Source organism: Leucoraja erinacea, chromosome 1 (genome assembly GCF_028641065.1).
Source record: "Leucoraja erinacea ecotype New England chromosome 1, Leri_hhj_1, whole genome shotgun sequence".
NCBI classification, from domain to species: Eukaryota; Metazoa; Chordata; class Chondrichthyes; order Rajiformes; family Rajidae; genus Leucoraja; species Leucoraja erinaceus.
Genome location: NC_073377.1, coordinates 139,594,548 through 139,612,694, shown reverse-complemented (window position 1 = coordinate 139,612,694; position 18,147 = coordinate 139,594,548). Strand labels below are relative to the sequence as shown.

The window sequence follows — 18,147 nt, the reverse complement described above, 5'->3', positions numbered from 1 at the left end:
CAAGGATAGTGTTAAATCCAAGGAAGAGGCATATAAATTGGTCAGAGGAAGCAGCAAGCCAGAGGACTGGGAGAAATTTAGAATTCATCAGAGGAGGGCAAAGGGGTTAATTAAGATTGGGAAAATAGAGCATGAAAGAAAGCCTGCAGGGAATATATAAGCTATCTGTAAAAGCTTCTTTAGATATGTGAAGAGGAAAAGATTAGTGAAAACAAATGTAGGTCCCTAACATGGTGTTGGGTAAATTGTTGGGACTGAAGGCAGATAAATCCCCAAGGCCTGACAGTATGCATCCCAGAGTACTCAAGGAGGTGGCCCTAGAAATTGTGGATGTATTGGTGATCATTTTCCAATGTTCTCTCGACTCTGGATCAGTTCCTGTGGACTGGAGGATAGCCAATGTAACCCCACTTTTTAAGAAAGGATGGAGAGAGAAAATGGGAAATTAAGGACGTTAGCTTTACATCAGTGGTGGGGAAGATGCTTGAGTTGATTATTAAAGATGTTACAGCATTTGAAAAGCAGTGATAGGATTAGTCAAAGTCAGCATGGATTTATGAAGGGGAAATCATGCTTGACTAATCTTCTGGAATTTTTTGAGGATGTAACAAGTAGAATGGATAAGGGAGAACCAGTGGATGTGGTGTATCTGGACTTTCAAAAAGCCTTTGACAAGAGAATAGTGTGCAAAATTAAGGATGGTATTAGGGGTTAGGGTATTGACATGGATAGAGAATTGGTTGGCAGACAGGAAGCAAAGAGTAGGAATTAACGGGTCCTTTTCAAAATGGCAGGCAGTGACTAGTGGGGTGCTGCAAGGCTCGGTGCTGGGACCCCAGTTATTTACAATATATATTAACGATTTAGACGAGGGAATTAAATGTAACATCTCTAAGTTTGTGGATGACACAAAGCTGGGTGGCAGTGTGCGCTGCGATGAAGATGCCATGAGGCTGCAGGGTGATTTGGATAGGTTGGGTGAGTGGGCTGATGCATGGCAGATGCAGTATAATGTGGATAAATGTGAGGTTATCCACCTTGGTGGCAAGAACAGGAAGGCAGATTATTATCTGAATGGCAGACACAAAATACTGGAGTAACTCAGCGGGACAGGCAGCATCTCTGGAGAGAAAGAATGGGTGACGTTTCGGGTCGAGACCCCTCTTTAGACCGGAATGGTGTTCGATTATGAAACGGGGAGGTGCAACGAGACCTGGGTGTGCTTGTATATCAGTCACTGAAAGTAAGCATGCAGGTACAGCAGACAGAAGCTAATGGCCTTCATTGCGAGAGGATTTGAGTTTAGGAGCAAGGAGGTCCTACTGCAGTTGTGCAGGGCCCTGGTGAGACCACACCTGGAGTATTGTGTGCAATTTTGGTCTCCTAATTGGAGCAAGGGCATTAGTGCAGCGTAGATTCAACAGGGTAATTCCCAGGATGGCGGCACTGACATAATGTGAAAGAATGGGTCGACTGGGCTTATATTTACTGGAGTTTGGAAGGATGAGAGGGTATCTTATTGCAACATATAAAATTTTTAAGGGATTGGACAGGCTAGATACAGGAAAAATGTTCCCCATGTTGGGGGAGTCCAGAACCAGGGGTCACAGTTAATAAGGGATAGGCCATTTAGGATGGAGATGAGGAAAAACTTTTTCATCCAGAATTGTGAATCTGTGGGATTCTCTGCCAATTCACTGGATGTTTTCAAGAGAGAGTTAGATTTAGGGCTAATGGAATGAAGGGATATGGGGAAAAAGCAGGAACGGGGTACTGATTGTGAATGATCTGCCATGATCATATTGAATGATGGTGCTAGCTCGAAGGGCCGAATGGTCTACTCCTGCACCTATTTTCTATGTTTCCCATTCCTATAGTGACCTTTCTGTCCTGGGCCACCTCCAGTGCAAATTGGAGGAACAGCACCTTCTATGTCATTTGGGCAGCTTACATTGATTTCTCTAACTTCAAGTAACCCCTGAATTTGCTCTCTCTCATCCTCGTCATCCTACTAGTTACACTGTTCATATCCCTGTATCCTTTCATTATCACCTCTTTCCCAGCCAACATGGGCCATTATGAGCTCCGCCTTTCCTTGGTCATCTGTTGCCGGCCCTAATCTGTTCTGTCCTTTTCCTACCTCCAGTTCCTTCCCACCCCCCCCTACTTTTAGTCTGAAGAAGGGTTCCATCCAAAAACATTACCCCTCCTTATTCTCCATCGATGCTGCCTGACCCGGTGAGTTACTCCAGCACTTTGTGTCTATCTTCGGCTGCAGAAGGACTTGGGCAGGTTGGGAGAGTGGGCAAAGAAGTGGCAGATGGAATTGAGCTTGGCAAAGTGTACAGTCATGCACTTTGGTGGAAGGAATAAAGGCATGGACTACTTTCTAAATAGGGAAAGGATTCAGAAATCAGTTCCAAGGGGACCAGTGTTGCATCTCCCGCAGTTGTAGGGAAAAGTACCTGGGGAGGGGGTGGGAAGGGATGTTAACCAGGGAGTTGCGGAGGGAACGGTCTCTGTGGAAAGCGGAAAGGGGTGGAGATGGGAAGATGTGGCTAGTGGTTGGATCCCGTTGGAGGTGGCAAAAATGTCGGAGGATAATGTGCTGCTTGGCATCTCAACTTCTGTACTCAATACACTGACTGATGAAGGCAAGTGTGCCAAACCCCATCTTCACCACCCTACTTGTGTCACCATTTTCTTGGAACTATCTACCTGCCCACTGCATTTCCAGTTAGATGTGTTAACATTTCACGTATTTATCTTTGCCTTTAAAAAAAAGACTCCATCAGCCTTTAAGAAAAATAATTCCAAACAGAATAGGAGAAACATTTTGCCTGATGCAAAAAACATACTGTTGGAGGAACAGCCCAGATCAAGCAGTATCTATAGAGGGAAAAAGAATGATTAACATTTCGGGCCAAGACTCTGCATCGGGACTGTAAGATTTGTAAACAGTGACCTCCGTTTTACATTCTCTTCTGAGAGGATACACCTTGAGGATCAGTTATATTTCACTCGGTGAATATACCGAACGAGTACGTTATGATATTTTAATTATCTTAATTTAATAGTTAATTATAAATAAAATATTACTTATTTATTTCAGGTACTTATTATAATAATGCATAATTATTTGTTTACATTGCTTTGACTAGAAATTTGATTATGGTTTAACAAACGTTTCTCAGTTTTAAAATAAAGCTTTACGGGCCTGTCCCACTTAGGTGATATTTTAGGCAACTACAGGCGACTAGTTTGCCAGTGGTCGCCGGGAGTCGTCTCCTCGGTCGCTGGAACAGGCCCATTAAGTAACTTTATATATCACACCATCTGTTTTGCAGAAGTTCTGAATAAACAATGCCAAAAATGCACACATTTATAAAACTGTATGCGGCAAAATAGAAGAGATGAAATATTATTCACACACCATTTAGATCATCCTGTTCCTGTTCTGCGTTTTCTTCTGAGGCAGGCAATTGTGTAAAGTTAAAGTCTTCTTTCAAAGTTTCAGCATGCTTTCCATTCATAAATATATCAATCTGCAGAGAAATTAAATGTATCCATTACAACATAGCCATTGAGCCATACAACATGGAAACAGGCCCTTTGAACTAACTTGAGTACAGTTCATTTACGGAGTTCATCCCATCCCTGTGTTTGGCTCATATCCCTCTAAATCTTTCCAATCCATGTCCATCTCCATATTGTAACATACTGAGGACACTAAAGTCTTTGGGCAGTTTAAGCAAGAAGCAGTTCTCAAATTCAGCACAGGTCAGAAAATATTTAGGCCCAGACATCATCTGTCCAATTGCAAACTTGTATGTTGGAAGCCTGGAATTTTTTTTATTTAACTATAATCCTGACAAATAATCAATAATTTGAATTGAATGAGGGAACCAAAGATAATATTTTGCATTTAATCTGTGGCCACTAGTTGTCTATTAATATTATTCTCAATGCTTATTACCCTGCCAAGCTACATGCGTTGAAGTATATACACAGTATACCCATGTATGTAGCAGTGGTCCCAGCACAGCCCTCCAGATTACCACCCTTTGTCTCATATGAAAATAATTTATTGACCACTACTCTCAATCAATATCCATAAGATAACATTTTACCGACGCTGATACCGAACATGAATTCTATTTACTGAAGATGATTATCTCTTAAATATACTCTACATGTGCTGAGGCAGTGAGTTTTTCTTAAGCCTTTAATAACACTCCTTACGTGATTTCTAGTACCCCCAAAGATTTAATTTACTGATCATTTTTAAATTAACGTATAACCATGTAGAATTGGTGGAGACTCCCAGTGAAGATTAATTTACTCGCAGGACGGTGCAACCTTTGTGGCTAAGGACACCTCTAGAGTGACATTCATAAATTAATAAGCTTTGAATTTCTCTGATATGTAGTTTTTAGAAATACAGTGAGAAAACAGGCCCTTCGGCCCATTGATTCCGTACCGACCAGCGATCCCCACACATTAACACTACACTACACACACGAGGGAACAATTTAACATTTATACCAAGCCAATTAACCTAAAAACCTGTACGTCTTTGGAGTGTGGGAAGAAACCAAAGGTCTCGGCGAAAACCCACGCAGGTCATGGGGAGAACGTGCAAACTCCATACAGACAGTCGGCACTGCAAGCGCTTGAAGGCAGCAACTTTACTGCTGTGCCACCGTGCCGATCTTGAAAACGCAAATGCAATTTACATTTATTTCTACATTTCTTTGTATAGGTTGCAATGATTTTAAGTGAATTTTGCTTAAATATATAATGCGATCATGTTGTGGCTGGGAGTTACTGTGCAATCTAATACCATATATGAAATTATAATTTATTATTGCATAAAAGAGTGAGTTTGTGGATTACTCTGCTGATTTGATTACAAGGTACAATGTGGGTATTATCAATTAAAATGATGGTCCCTCTTAGACTGTTGGGTTTCTCTGAATTTCTATTATTACCATACCGTAACATTTTGCTTTGGATACAAAAAGAAGAATGGCTTCAGAACAGGAGACCTAGGAACAAAAAAAAGGAAAATTTAGAGTTCCTCCAAATGATAAATTAAACTTAATGGAAAGTATTCATTTTCATTAAAAAATATATAGCACTGTAGAATTAAACAGTTTAAATCATGTAATCCAGGTCTCTAATCACCACTATGGATTATGTGATCTGATCTGGCAATTAGATGTTATCAGGCAACTGAATCATCCTACAACCAGAGAGCAGTGCTGAACTACTATCTACCTCATTGGTGACCCACGGGCTATCCCTTGATCAGACTTTGCTGGCTTTATCTTGCACTATTCCTTTATTTCCTTATCATGTATCTCTTTGCTGTAAATGGCTCGATTCTAATCATGTATTGTCTTTCTGCTGACTGGATAGCACGCAACAAAAGATTTTCTCTCTACCTCAGTGCAGGTGAAAATAAACTGAAAATGATCTCAACTGGTTAGTGGTTGGGCAATGATAACTGGTCTCACCACTCTCCAGGCATGCAAGTCTGAAGAAGGGTCTCAACCCGAAGCGTCACCCATTCCTTCTATCCAGTGATACTCCCTGTCTCGCTGATTTACGCCAGCATTTTGTGTCTATCTGCAATTCCCTCCTACACAAGTTGGCTGAGATCCTGATTATCACTACTACCCTGCAGTTCCCAATAACATTAATACTAACATGTAAGATTGAATTCAGCAGAGACACACCTCTTGGGCCAGTGCCTTGCTATCAGAACTGTAACATTAGGCTGAAGTACTAAAGGCCATGCTACAGTCTGGAATTATACCCGCCAAAATTCAAGAATCGTGGAAAAAATATCGGCAGCAAACAAAAATTGCTTAAGTCCATAAAAATGTATCAATGTAATGCATTTCATAGTTAAAGAGGTCGTTTTAAAAGTGGTATCTCAACAAACGAGGGAAAAGTTGAGAGGCTAAGGAGAGCATTTGTACAAAATATCGGGGGTATCATAACTTGTTACAGTTGTTCTCTTATTTTATTTATCTCTCAAACTCCAATTGTATTACAAGCTCGGTACGAACTCCACACAGATCATATGAATCCTTTATGGTAAAAACATGAAGATGTTTACCAGAATAATTAACATATGAAGTAATGAACAGAACACAAGAACCCAAAATTGACTATGCAATAAAACAAATTACAAATAAATAAATAAATAAACAAATAAATAAATAAACAAATAAATAAATAAATAAATAGATAATGACTACTTGGCTGCTGAACTCTGGGCACATGAAATAATACTAATAAGGAAGGTACTTCAAAGTCAGTGAAATATAAAATGTAACAATAGTAAACAAAATGTTTGCATTTGAAAGTGTTTGAAAGTAATGGCCAAAAACAGCTCTATTGCAGTGCCGAGTTGTGTATATTTGTGTTACGTCATGTCTTCAAATGAATCATTTTTGTGTCTATTGGCCAACAAAGCATACTCACACCTTGGGTCTTCCGCCAACAATTCCTGTTAGACCAGGTGCTGTTTAAAACAAAATAAAATATTTTGTGCAGAATCTGTAATGTCAAACTGCGAAAAAGTTACGATCTCATCGAGGAGCGTCACAGTGGCACATACGGGTTCAACGCTCAACTCCAATGCAATTCGTGTGGAATTTCTATGTTCTTTCTTGAGTTTTGATTGCTTGGATTTTTTGCTAAATGCGCCAGTTTCCACTGACATTTCAAAGATCTGCAGGTTTGCAGGTTAATTGGACTCCGAAAGCCTCCAGACCTAGTAATATTCACATATATTGCACCCTTTGCAATTTATTGACATCCATCATATAACAGCGTTACTAGAATTGTATACAGTACTCCAAATGTAGCTTCAGCAATGTCATACACAGTTGTCACATTACGTACTGACCCTAGTATTCAATACACTGACTGATGAAGGCAATCATGTCAAGTGCCTTCTTCAACACCCTGTCTATCTTTGACAGAACTTTAATGAAATATATCTGCACCTCCTGGTCTCTCGATTTTTCCACCATTCCCCAGAGCACTATTATTAACGGTGCCAGTCCTGTCCTGGTTTGTCTTACCATAATTAAATTGAAATTATCCAAATGAAACTCTATCTGCCATTCCTTAGTCCACTGGTCTGCTTGATCAAGATACTGCTGTAATCTTAGATAACCTTCTTCAGTAATATCACTCATTTAATTGTCATCCGTAAACTTACTGACCATGCCACATATTCTCATTCAAATTGTTAATATAAATAACTAACAACTGCAGACCCAGCACCAATTCCTGCAGCACAGCACCTGTTAAGGGGCCTCCAGTCTGGAAAACACCTCTCTACCGCCACAGATAGACACAAAATGCTGGAATAACTCAGCAGGACAGTCGGCATCTCTGGAGAGAAGGAATGGGTGACGTTACAGGTCGTGACCCTTCTTCAGACTGATGTCGGGGAGAGGGAGATACATAGGTGAGGACGAGTAAGGTGTGCAAACAGGACAAAGGAAATGGAGATCAATGAAAATGTAGAATATATCATTGTTAGCTGGGAGAAGGTAACAAGCAAACAGAGATAAAATGTAGTCGGAGACAGTAAGACTGGTCGGAGAACTAGGAAGGGGGACGGATGGAGAGAGAGGGAAAGCAAGGGTTACTTGAAGTTAGAGAAGTCAATGTTCATACCTCTGGGGTGACAATAAACAATAAACAATAGACGATAGGTGCAGGAGTAGGCCATTCGGCACTTCGAGCCAGCACCGCCATGATCATGGCTGATCATCCCCAATCAGTACCCCGTTCCTGCCTTCTCCGCATATCCCCTGACTCCGCTATCTTTAAGAGCCCTATCTAGCTCTCTCTTGCTCCCAATCTAGCTCCCAATCCAGAGAATCGGCCTCCATCGCCCTCTGAGGCAGAGAATTCCACAGACTCACAACTCTCGGTGTGAAAAGGTGTTTCCTCATCTTCGTTCCAAATGACTTAGTCATTATTCTTAAACTGTGGCTCCTGGCCCCTCTCATCCTTCTAAACTCCAGAGTATACAAGCCCAGCTGCTCCATTGTCTCAGCATTTAACAGTCCCGCCACCCCGGGAATTAACCTCGTAAACCTACGCTACACTCCCTCAATAGCAAGAATGTCCTTCCTCAAATTAGGTGACCAAAACTGCACACAATATTCCAGGTGTGGTCTCACTAGGGCCCTGTACAACTGCAGAAGGACCTCTTTGCTCCTATACTCAACTCCTCTTGTTATGAAGGCCAACATGCCATTCGCTTTCTTCACTGCCTGCTGTAAGCTATAAATGCGAAATATGAGGTGCTGGTCCTCCAATTTGCACTGGGCCTCACTCTGACAATGGAAGAGGCCCAGAACAGCAAGGTCAGTGTGCGAATGGGAGGGGGAGTTAAAGCGTTTAGCAACTGGGAGATCAGGTCGGTTTAGGCAGACTGTGCTTGGTCTAGCCGATATATAGGAGTCCACACCTGGAACAGCACATACTCTACCTCCACTCCTTCTTGCAAGCCAACTTTGTGTCAAAGTTAAGATTAACAGTTCAGATTTCAGAACTTCATCCATGAAGTATTGGTTTTACACAAAGTATAGGAACAATATCTTTGTTGAGGGAAGAGAGAAGGTTTAGAGAAACATATAGAAATTTAAACATATCAGGCAGAGTTAAGAATTAGCAGAGTGAAAAGGATAAGAAGTTTAATCAAAATGGATGAGAAAGTATCGTACAATCACACACTGTACAGTGCAGTTACAAAAAAACACAAAGTGCTGGAGCAACTCAGCGGATCAGGCAGAATCTCTGGAGTACATGTATAGGTGGCATTTCAGGTTGGGAGCCTTCATTAGTCTATGTGGCTGTAATAGCAAGTCTGGGTCAGAACATGATCAAAGGGGAGGTGAACAGCAGGAATTACAGAGGGGGAGCAGTGAGAAAGGGTCTCACAGAACCATGGCGCAGCAGGGCAGCACAGTGGTGCAGCTGTAAGAGCTGCTGCTTCTCAGCACCAGAGACCCAGGTTCAATCCTGACCTTGGGTGCTGTCTGTGCGGAGTGAGCATGATCTCCCATGGAAACTCCTCATAGTCAGCACCCAAGGTCAGGAGTGAACCTGGGTCTCCGTAAAATGCCCCAATTGAACCTGGGTCGCTGTTAATTGCCCCAAGTGTATTGTGAGTGGGAGCTAAGATTGGGAGCACGGACTACAGACCCTCCAACATCACCCCCACATCCAGCAACGCCTCCTTCCTTGAGGAGCTTAATCACTTCTATGGCCGCTTCGACAGGGACAATCTAGAGACAGCCATCAAGGCTGTGCTACCTGCCGATTACCAACCCCTCACACTCACCCCCTACGACGTGTACGTGGCACTGAGTAGGACTAATGCACGTAAGGCTGCTGGCCCTGACGGCATCCCCGGGCGCGTGCTCAGGGCCTGTGCTGCGCAGCTGACAGACGTCTGGACTGACATCTTCAACCTGTCACTTGCCCAAACAGTTGTCCCCGCTTGCCTTAAAACCACCTCCATCGTGCCAGTGCCAAAACACTCCACTGCGGCAAGCCTCAACGGCTTCCGCCCAGTTGCACTTACCCCCATCATCACCAAGTGCTTCGAGAGGCTGGTCCTGGCACACCTCAAAAGCTGCCTACCCCACACACTGGATCCCTATCAGTTTGCCTACCGCAAGAACAGGAGTACGGAGGATGCCATCTCAACGGCACTTCACTCCGCCCTCTCCCACCTCAACGACAGAGACACTTACGTAAGAATGCTGTTCATCGATTACAGCTCAGCATTCAACACCATTATACCATCAAAACTGATCACCAAACTCGGTAACCTGGGCATCGACCCCTCCCTCTGCAACTGGATACTGGACTTTCTAACCAACAGACCCCAGTCAGTGAGGTTAGACAAGCACACTTCTTCAACCCTCACCCTGAACACCGGCGTTCCACAGGGCTGTGTGCTGAGCCCCCTCCTCTACTCCCTCTTCACCTATGACTGCACACCTGTACATGGTACTAACACCATCATCAAGTATGCAGATGATACAACGGTGATTGCCTCATCAGTAACAACGATGAGCTGGCCTACAGGGAGGAGGTCCAGCACTTAGCAGCATGGTGCGCTGACAACAACCTGGCCCTTAACTCCAAGAAGACCAAGGAGCTCATTGTAGATTTCAGGAAGTCCAGAGGCGGCACGCACACCCCCATCCACATTAATGGGACGGAGGTGGAACGTGTTTCTAGCTTCAGGTTCCTGGGAGTCAACATCTCCGATGACCTCTCTTGGACCCACAATACCTCTACTCTGATCAAGAAGGCTCATCTGCGTCTCTTCTTCCTGAGGAGACTGAAGAAGATCCATCTGTCTCCTCAGATCCTGGTGAACTTCTACCGCTGCACCATCGAGAGCATCCTTACCAACTGCATCACAGTATGGTATGGCAACTGCTCTGTCTCCGACCGGAAGGCATTGCAGAGGGTGGTGAAAATTGCCCAACGCATCACCGGTTCCTCGCTCCCCTCCATTGAGTCTGTCCAAAGCAAGCGATGTCTGAGGAGGGCGCTCAGCATCGCCAAGGACTGCTCTCACCCCAACCATGGACTGTTTACCCTCCTACCATCCGGGAGGCGCTACAGGTCTCTCCGTTGCCGAACCAGCAGGTCGAGGAACAGCTTCTTTCCGGCGGGTGTCACTCTACTCAACAACGTACCTCGGTGACTGCCAATCACCACCCCCCCCACCGGACACTTATTATTATTTATTCAAATCGTTTGCTATGTCGCTCTTCAAGGGAGATGCTAAATGCATTTCGTTGTCTCTGTACTGTACACTGACAATGACAATTAAAATTGAATCTGAATCTGAATCTGAATCTAAAGTGGGATGACATAGAACTATTGTGAACCAGTGTGTCAGCATGAAGGGCCTGTTTTCATGCTGTATCTCGACACAAACTCAGCGGGTCAGGCCGCATCTCTGGAGAACATAGCTTGCAGATATTTCAGGTCGGGAGCCTTCTTCACTCTCATCTTGCCTTTTTCTCACCCCGTTGGTCTTTCCCTGTAACATTAGCTTAAAACTTTCCCAATAAACCGCAACAAATTCACTTCTGCTTTGAGATGAACAAAGCTGGTGCACATGATACCTGAGTTCCAGCTACATGATTCTCTCATGACATACCTCCTCCCATACATTTACCTCTATGTCTTTACTATTTCTATCATGTTTTAGGACACAGTCCTGTTCTGGTTTGTTTTACCATAATGAAATTGAAATTATTCAAATGATACTCCATCTGCCATTCATCAGTCCAGTGGTCTGCTTGATCAACATACTGTTGTAATCTTAGGCAACCTTCTTCAGTAATATTCAGATTCAGATTCAACTTTAATTGTCATTGTCAGTGTACAGTACAGAGACAATGAAATGCAGTTAGCATCTCCTTGGAAGAGCGACATAGAATATGATTTCAATAAATAAATCTATTTACATGCTTACAGTCATATTGTTTTTCCTGTGGGAGGAGTGTCCGGGGGGGTGGGGGTGATTGGCAGTCACCGAGGTACATTGTTGAGTAGTGTGACAGCCGCAGGGAAGAAGCTGTTCCTGGAACTGCTGGTCCGGCAACGGAGAAACCTGTAGCGCAACCAGGATGGTAGGAGGGTAAACAGTCCATGGTTGGGGTGAGAGCAGTCCTTGGTGATGCTGAGTGCCCTTCGCAGACAACGCTTGCTTTGGACAGACTAAATGGAGGGGAGTGAGGAACCGGTGATGCGTTGGGCAATTTTCACCGCCCTCTGCAGTGCTTTCTCTTCGGAGACAGAGCAGTTGCCATACCATACTGTGATACAGTTGGTAAGGATGCTCTCGATGGTGCAGCGGTAGAATTTCGCCAGAATCTGGGGAGACAGATGGACCTTCTTCAGTCTCCTCAGGAAGAAGAGACGCTGGTGAGCCTTCTTGACCAGAGTTGAGGTATTGTGGGTCCAAGAGAGGTCATCGGAGATGTTGACCCCCAGGAACCTGAAACTGGAAACACGTTCCACCTCCGTCCCGTTGATGTGGATGGGGGTGTGCGTGCCACCCCTAGACTTCCTGAAGTCTACAATGAGCTGCTTGGTCTTCTTGGAGTTAAGGACCAGGTTGTTGTCAGTGCACCATGCTGCAAGGAGCTGGACCTCCTCCCTATAGGCCGACCCATCGTTGTTGCTGATGAGGCCAATCACTGTTGTATCATCTCCATACTTGATGATGGTGTTAGTACCATGTACAGGTGTGCAGTCGTAGGTGAAGAGGGAGTAGAGGAGGGGGCTCAGCACACAGCCCTGTGGAACGCCGGTGTTCAGGGTGAGGGTTGACGAGGTGTGCTTGTCTAACCTAATAGACTGGGGTCTGTTGGTTAGAAAGTCCAGTATCCAGTTACAGAGGGAGGGGTCGATGCCCAGGTTACCGAGTTTGGTGATCAGTTTAGAGGGTATAATGGTGTTGAATGCTGAGCTGTAATCGATGAACAGCATTCTTACGTAAGTGTCTCTGCTGTCGAGGTGGTAGAGGGCGGAGTGAAGTGCCGTTGAGATGGCATCCTCCGTACCCCTGTTCTTGCGGTAGGCAAACTGATAGGGATCCAATGTGGGGGGCAGGCAGCCTTTGAGGTGTGCCAGGACCAGCCTCTCGAAGCACTTGGTGATGATTGGAGTAAGTGCAACTGGGCGGAAGTCGTTGAGGCTTGCCGCAGTGGAGTGTTTTGGCACCGGCACGATGGAGGTGGCTTTAAGGCACGTGGGGACAACTGCTTGGGCAAGTGACAGGTTGAAGATGTCAGTCCAGACGTCTGTCAGCTGCGCAGCACAAGCCCTGAGGACGCGCCCGGGGATCATTAATTTTATCAGTTATCTGCAAAATTTACTAACCATGCACAAGGATAATCCTGAGATTACTGCCCTTATCGAAATTATCTTCAAAATTAGGCATTACAAGGCCTCAATTCTCTATGCATTTTTTTAATGGTAAACTCATAAACTATGACCTGTTCTTGTCCCTTTTTGCAAAGTTTAATTGATCTATCATTTTAGTAATTGCGGTAATTTGACCTCTTGACGTAAGAATTTCATTGTCCCATTCGGGACATATGACAATAAAAACACTCTTGACTCTCTCTCTTGATTAGTATACATTTAACTTGTAGAATTCCCTGTAAGTGCTGCATTGTAGCATTTGCCCCTCTTTGAACAGTACTCTGTCTGGAGTACCAAGGTTTTGTTCACGACTACTCTCTTCTGAATGTTGCCACTGTCAAATGTATTCAATATTGAAATCAGCGTTTCAATTTAGGAGCTTCAATGATACAGTCACATTAAGTCTTGTGTTGCCTTTTCCATGATTAAGGCAATGGAACATTTTATTCCCCCATTTTCTAGAAGAAAAGTAATGCTTATACTTTTCCTTGGTGTTTATTTACAAAAAAATTGTGTCTTCAGTTTGAAATTCTTAGCTCAAATAATTTTTGCCCTCTGGAACGGCCCAAACAAAAGGAAGGAAATCATTTGTTTCTGTGAACTGGTTTGTCTTTGTAATGGCAGGCATATTAGCTGTGTGTTCTTTGTAACTGCAGGCCATCTTGTTTCAATATTTAGACAATTTGGTCATTAGAACAGTAATTAGCATTAGACAGAATCACTCACAGTTCCTGTAGTGTAACCTAGCGGACATTCTGAAGTCAATCAAGGGTCACTACTTACTATCTTTGGAAACATTTTGAAGAGATGCAGACTTCCGAGTGCAATACTTCAAGAGAAACTTAATTAACATTGTGTGTGTGTGTGAGGGAGAGGAGAGGTAGTTCGAACAGGAGTTGAAGATCGTTCCATTTACTTCGCAGATTCATACATAATCAGGGCCAAATGAATTGAAGCAATAACTGATCAAGGAACTCAAAAAACAGTCGCAGCTAATGAAACGCAAGTTTTCTGGATTCGTGTATGCTGGCTCATGCCCAGTTCCCGGAATCAGGCGTGACCTAAATTGTGGGATCCTGTCAAGTTGGGAAAATTCTTCATACCATGTTCATTTCCTGAGGCATGTAGGCACTAACAGGCATATTTTAAAAGCTTTTTTTAAATGTCAAAGTATACCAGACTTTCTAAAAATCTAAGAGAGAAAGTATGGTTTATGTAACTTTTTTTTTGGTTATTTTGGATTCATAAAATGCTACGAGGCATTTAAATCCATAAAATTATATTTTAAATGAAAGGAAACAATCAAATTCTATTGTGTAGGAAGGAACTGCAGATGCTGGTTTACACCAAAGATGGGTACAAAATGCTGGAGTAACTCAGCGGGTCAGGCAGCATCTCTGAAGAGAAGGAATGGGTGATGTTTCTGGTCGAGACCCTTCAGACATCAAATTCGATTGCTGATTGTGTAGATTCATGGAAATGTGTGAGTTTGTGATTGTGTACATGATTTTTAACATGAACACACAGGACAATCTAAAGAGGACAATTTCCCAACTACATTCCAAGTTCAAGTGAGAATATTCTTCAGAAACAGAGCAGGTCATCCCTTCAAGCGTAATATTTTTAAGTTTCTGATTTGCTCCCCCCCCCTCTGCTCTGAAGCAGTGCCATACCCAGGGAATGGTTCTTATTGGCATACTCCAGTCATTTAAACTATATATATGCAACCTCATAATTGGTTAGAGAGGTAAGGAAAATAGGTTTGGTTATAATGTCTGATCCAAAAAGCGTTAAGCAGAATGATCTAGCTGATTCATAGATTCCAACCCTTAAATGATTGTGGTAATTAAAATGAGTGCAAGGCTTCCAGCTGATTAATTTATATTCAGGAAAACTCACTGGAAGCCAAATGCCTTTCTATTTATGTCTTTATCATGGTGGGATGTTGGGCAGATTGACTGGAAAACAGAATGTAATCGTGGCGATGGCTTGTTGGAGTTCAATCAACTCTGCGCAAAGTTTAACAAGATTTTTCTTGAATGTTTCAAGAATAAATTCGAGCGAGCATTTTAATTAGTCACATTATTTGGAGACAATCTAACTGAAAAGAAAGAACATTTTGAAAGGAAATGCGGCAGAGAATTTTATTGGTCACATGATGGGCTCATCTTATTAGTGGAATAATACGTGTTAAACTGTTGGCTTATATGAAGTGCCTGAACAACACGGTCCCAATCACGTTGGCTGAGTTATACAGGTCATTTGAAGCTGGAGAATCTTGTTTCTGCCAAAACCCGCAAATCCTCTCGCGGTACACAGCAGTCTTCTAAATCTCAAGAAAAGTTTTGAGAGGACTTTGTAATCCAACAACATGTAAACTAATGGGCCTGTCCCACTTAGGCGATTTTCCTGACGAATGTCAGAGTGGAACACACACACACATCGCTTCCTTCACCACCCCGTTATGCAGGCGGGGGACAGGGCAAGCGGGGGGAGCTGTCTGAGTGAAATTCACACGGTGTAAAGCCAAGGTGATACAGACACACACCGCAATGAACAGGAAGGTTGGCGCTGTAATTAAGACAGTGAAAGCACAATGTACGAGAAGGGTCATGTAAGTCCTTTAAAAGGGAAGGGGAAGGGGGGAGAAGGAGCAGCTCGTCGGACGTTAACATTACCACTCGGTTATCCTTGGTTCTGAAAACTACCGTTTATGTTTTTTTTCCCCTAATGAGCCAATGAAATTGAAGATGCTGGTGATCTGCTCTGTATTTTTGCACGAATATCAGGGAATTGTGGAAAAGGGAACATAATTTAAGTTATCTGAACCACAATGAGATGAAGTGACTTGGCACCATTTATTCAGGATAAGAGAAAGCATTCAAAATGAGGATAATATAAAGCAATTCTCACCACATTCAAGATTAGAACTATAGAACAGGAACTGGAAGGGCACAAATATCTGGATAGTGAATATGAGGTTTAGTTTAGTTTAGTTTAGAGATACAGTGCAGAAACAGAAACACCGATTCTGCACAGACCAGCAATCCCTGCATATTAACACTATCCTACACACATTGGGGACTATTTTACATTTATACCAAGCCAATTAACTTAGAAACCTGTTCGGCTTTGGAATGTGGGAGGAAACCAAAGATCTCAGAGAAAACCCACACGGTCACGGGGAGAACGTACAAACTTGGTACAGACAGCACCCGTAGTCAGGATCGAACTCATGTCTCTGGCGCTGCAAGGCGGCAACTATGCCGCTGCGCCACCGTGCCGCACATGTGTTTGGATCGCATGGTAAGATCTTGGAGCAAGCTGGATTGATCTTTGTCGAGTTTTATGTTTTGGGACCAACCACAATGACACACTATTTACCAGTTGGGTACTTTTCCACATTCTTTCAGTGGAATAAAAGAATCCAAACTAATTAAAACACAAAATAAGAGCCAAGTAGTTTATCCAGCTCTCTGTCCTGGCACAAAAAGTATTGGATTAATCATGATCTTTTTTCTCGCTGACGTTCTGTATTTTTTCAAAGAACTTCATGGAACATTTGGTGCAAAGTTCCTTGTAGATGTCATAATTTATACGGCACTTACAAGTGCTTACAGTTAGAAATTAAAGTGTTCTGAATATTTTTGTAATGTATTGCACTGAATCATACCATCTCTTTATTTGCAAATTGTAGCCTGCAACATATCCTGTGCACAATAAATATGATTTCACATGCCGAACGCATACACTGTAGGACGGGGAGGCATCAGTTTCTTGTGCAATTCACAATCAATGAAGGGTGAAGAGTATGCCATTAATATTGAATGTCGTGCACATGAATGTAAATGTCAACATCAGGAACAGTTTGTGGAGTCCCACCTATTTCAAAGTGATCATCAAATACTTCCAAATTTGTAGGGGAATAAATTGGCAGATTGCACATTGGGCCCAAAAATCTGGAGTTGGAATTTTAACGTATTTTGAAGGTGGACCTTTCTATTTTTCTTAAAGCATAAGCTCATTAGTTACAATCCAACTGGGTCTCAAGCACAATTAGGGGCAGGAGAGGAATTAGGAAGGCAAATCCAATATATTTAGCGAGGCCTAAGGGTGATGGAAAAGGGCTCCTGCCAGAGGAGTCTATTCCCAAATCCATCATCGTCTATATCTCTCGTTTCCCATTCCCATGTCTTTCAGTCTGAAGAAGGGTCTCGACCCGAAACATTGCCCATTCCTTCTCTCCAGAGATGCTCCCTGTCCCGCTGAGTTACTCCAGCTTTTTGTGTCTATCTTCGGTTTAAACCAGCATCTGCAGTTCCTTCCTGCACAGTCACTCACAAACCATGGTCGTATCTGTGAGGGGGATGCAATGAGAATGCAGGGTGGCTTGGACAGGTTGGGGTTGTGGGAAGATGCATGGCAGATGAAGTTTAATGTGGATAAATGTGAGGTTATCCACTTTGGTAGCAAAAACAGGAAGGCAGATTACTATCTAAATGGGAAGTACAACGGGATCTGGGGGTCCTTGTTCATCAGTCTATGAAAGTAAGCATGCAGGTACAGCAGGCAGTGAAGAAAGCAAATGGCATGTTGGCCTTTATAACAAGAGGAGTTGAGTACAGGAGCAAAGAGGACCTTCTGCAATTGTACAGAGCCCTAGTGAGACTACACCTGGAGTATTGTGTGCAATTTTGGTCCCCCAATTTGAGGAAGAACATTCTTGCTATTGAGGGAGTGCAGCGTAGGTTTACAAGGTTAATTCCCGGGATGGCGGGACTGTCATATGCTGAGGGAATGGAGCGGCTGGGCTTGTACACGCTGGAGTTTAGAAGGATGAGAGGGAATCTTAATGAAACATATAAGATTGTTATGGGTTTGGACACGCTAGAGGCAGGAAACATGTTGGGGGAGTCCAGAATCAGGGGCCACAGTTTAAGAATAAGGGGTAAGCCATTTGGAACGGAGACGAGGAAACACTTTTTCTCACAGAGTGTTGTGAGTCTGTGAAATTCTCTGCCTCAGAGGGCGGTGGAGGCTGGTTCTCTGGATACTTTCAAGAGAGAGCTAGATAGGGCTCTTAAAGATAGCGGAGTCAGGGGATATGGGGAGAAGGCAGGAACGGGGTACTGATTGGGGATGATC

At 43.3% G+C, this 18,147-nt stretch overlaps 1 protein-coding gene across 2 annotated transcripts in view; it reads right to left on the bottom strand.

Moving 5' to 3' along the window:
* Positions 1-18,147, bottom strand: part of lratb.1 (lecithin retinol acyltransferase b, tandem duplicate 1) — a 164,346-nt gene that overhangs the window by 35,773 nt on the left and 110,426 nt on the right. For both annotated transcript variants that reach the window (XM_055644456.1, XM_055644448.1), the window contains exons 14-16: positions 6,496-6,535; positions 4,997-5,048; positions 3,434-3,545 (exon numbers count right to left, since the gene is read on the bottom strand). In XM_055644456.1, the coding sequence (XP_055500431.1) occupies positions 3,434-3,545; positions 4,997-5,048; positions 6,496-6,535 (204 nt within the window). The remainder of the gene's footprint in view (positions 1-3,433; positions 3,546-4,996; positions 5,049-6,495; positions 6,536-18,147) is intronic.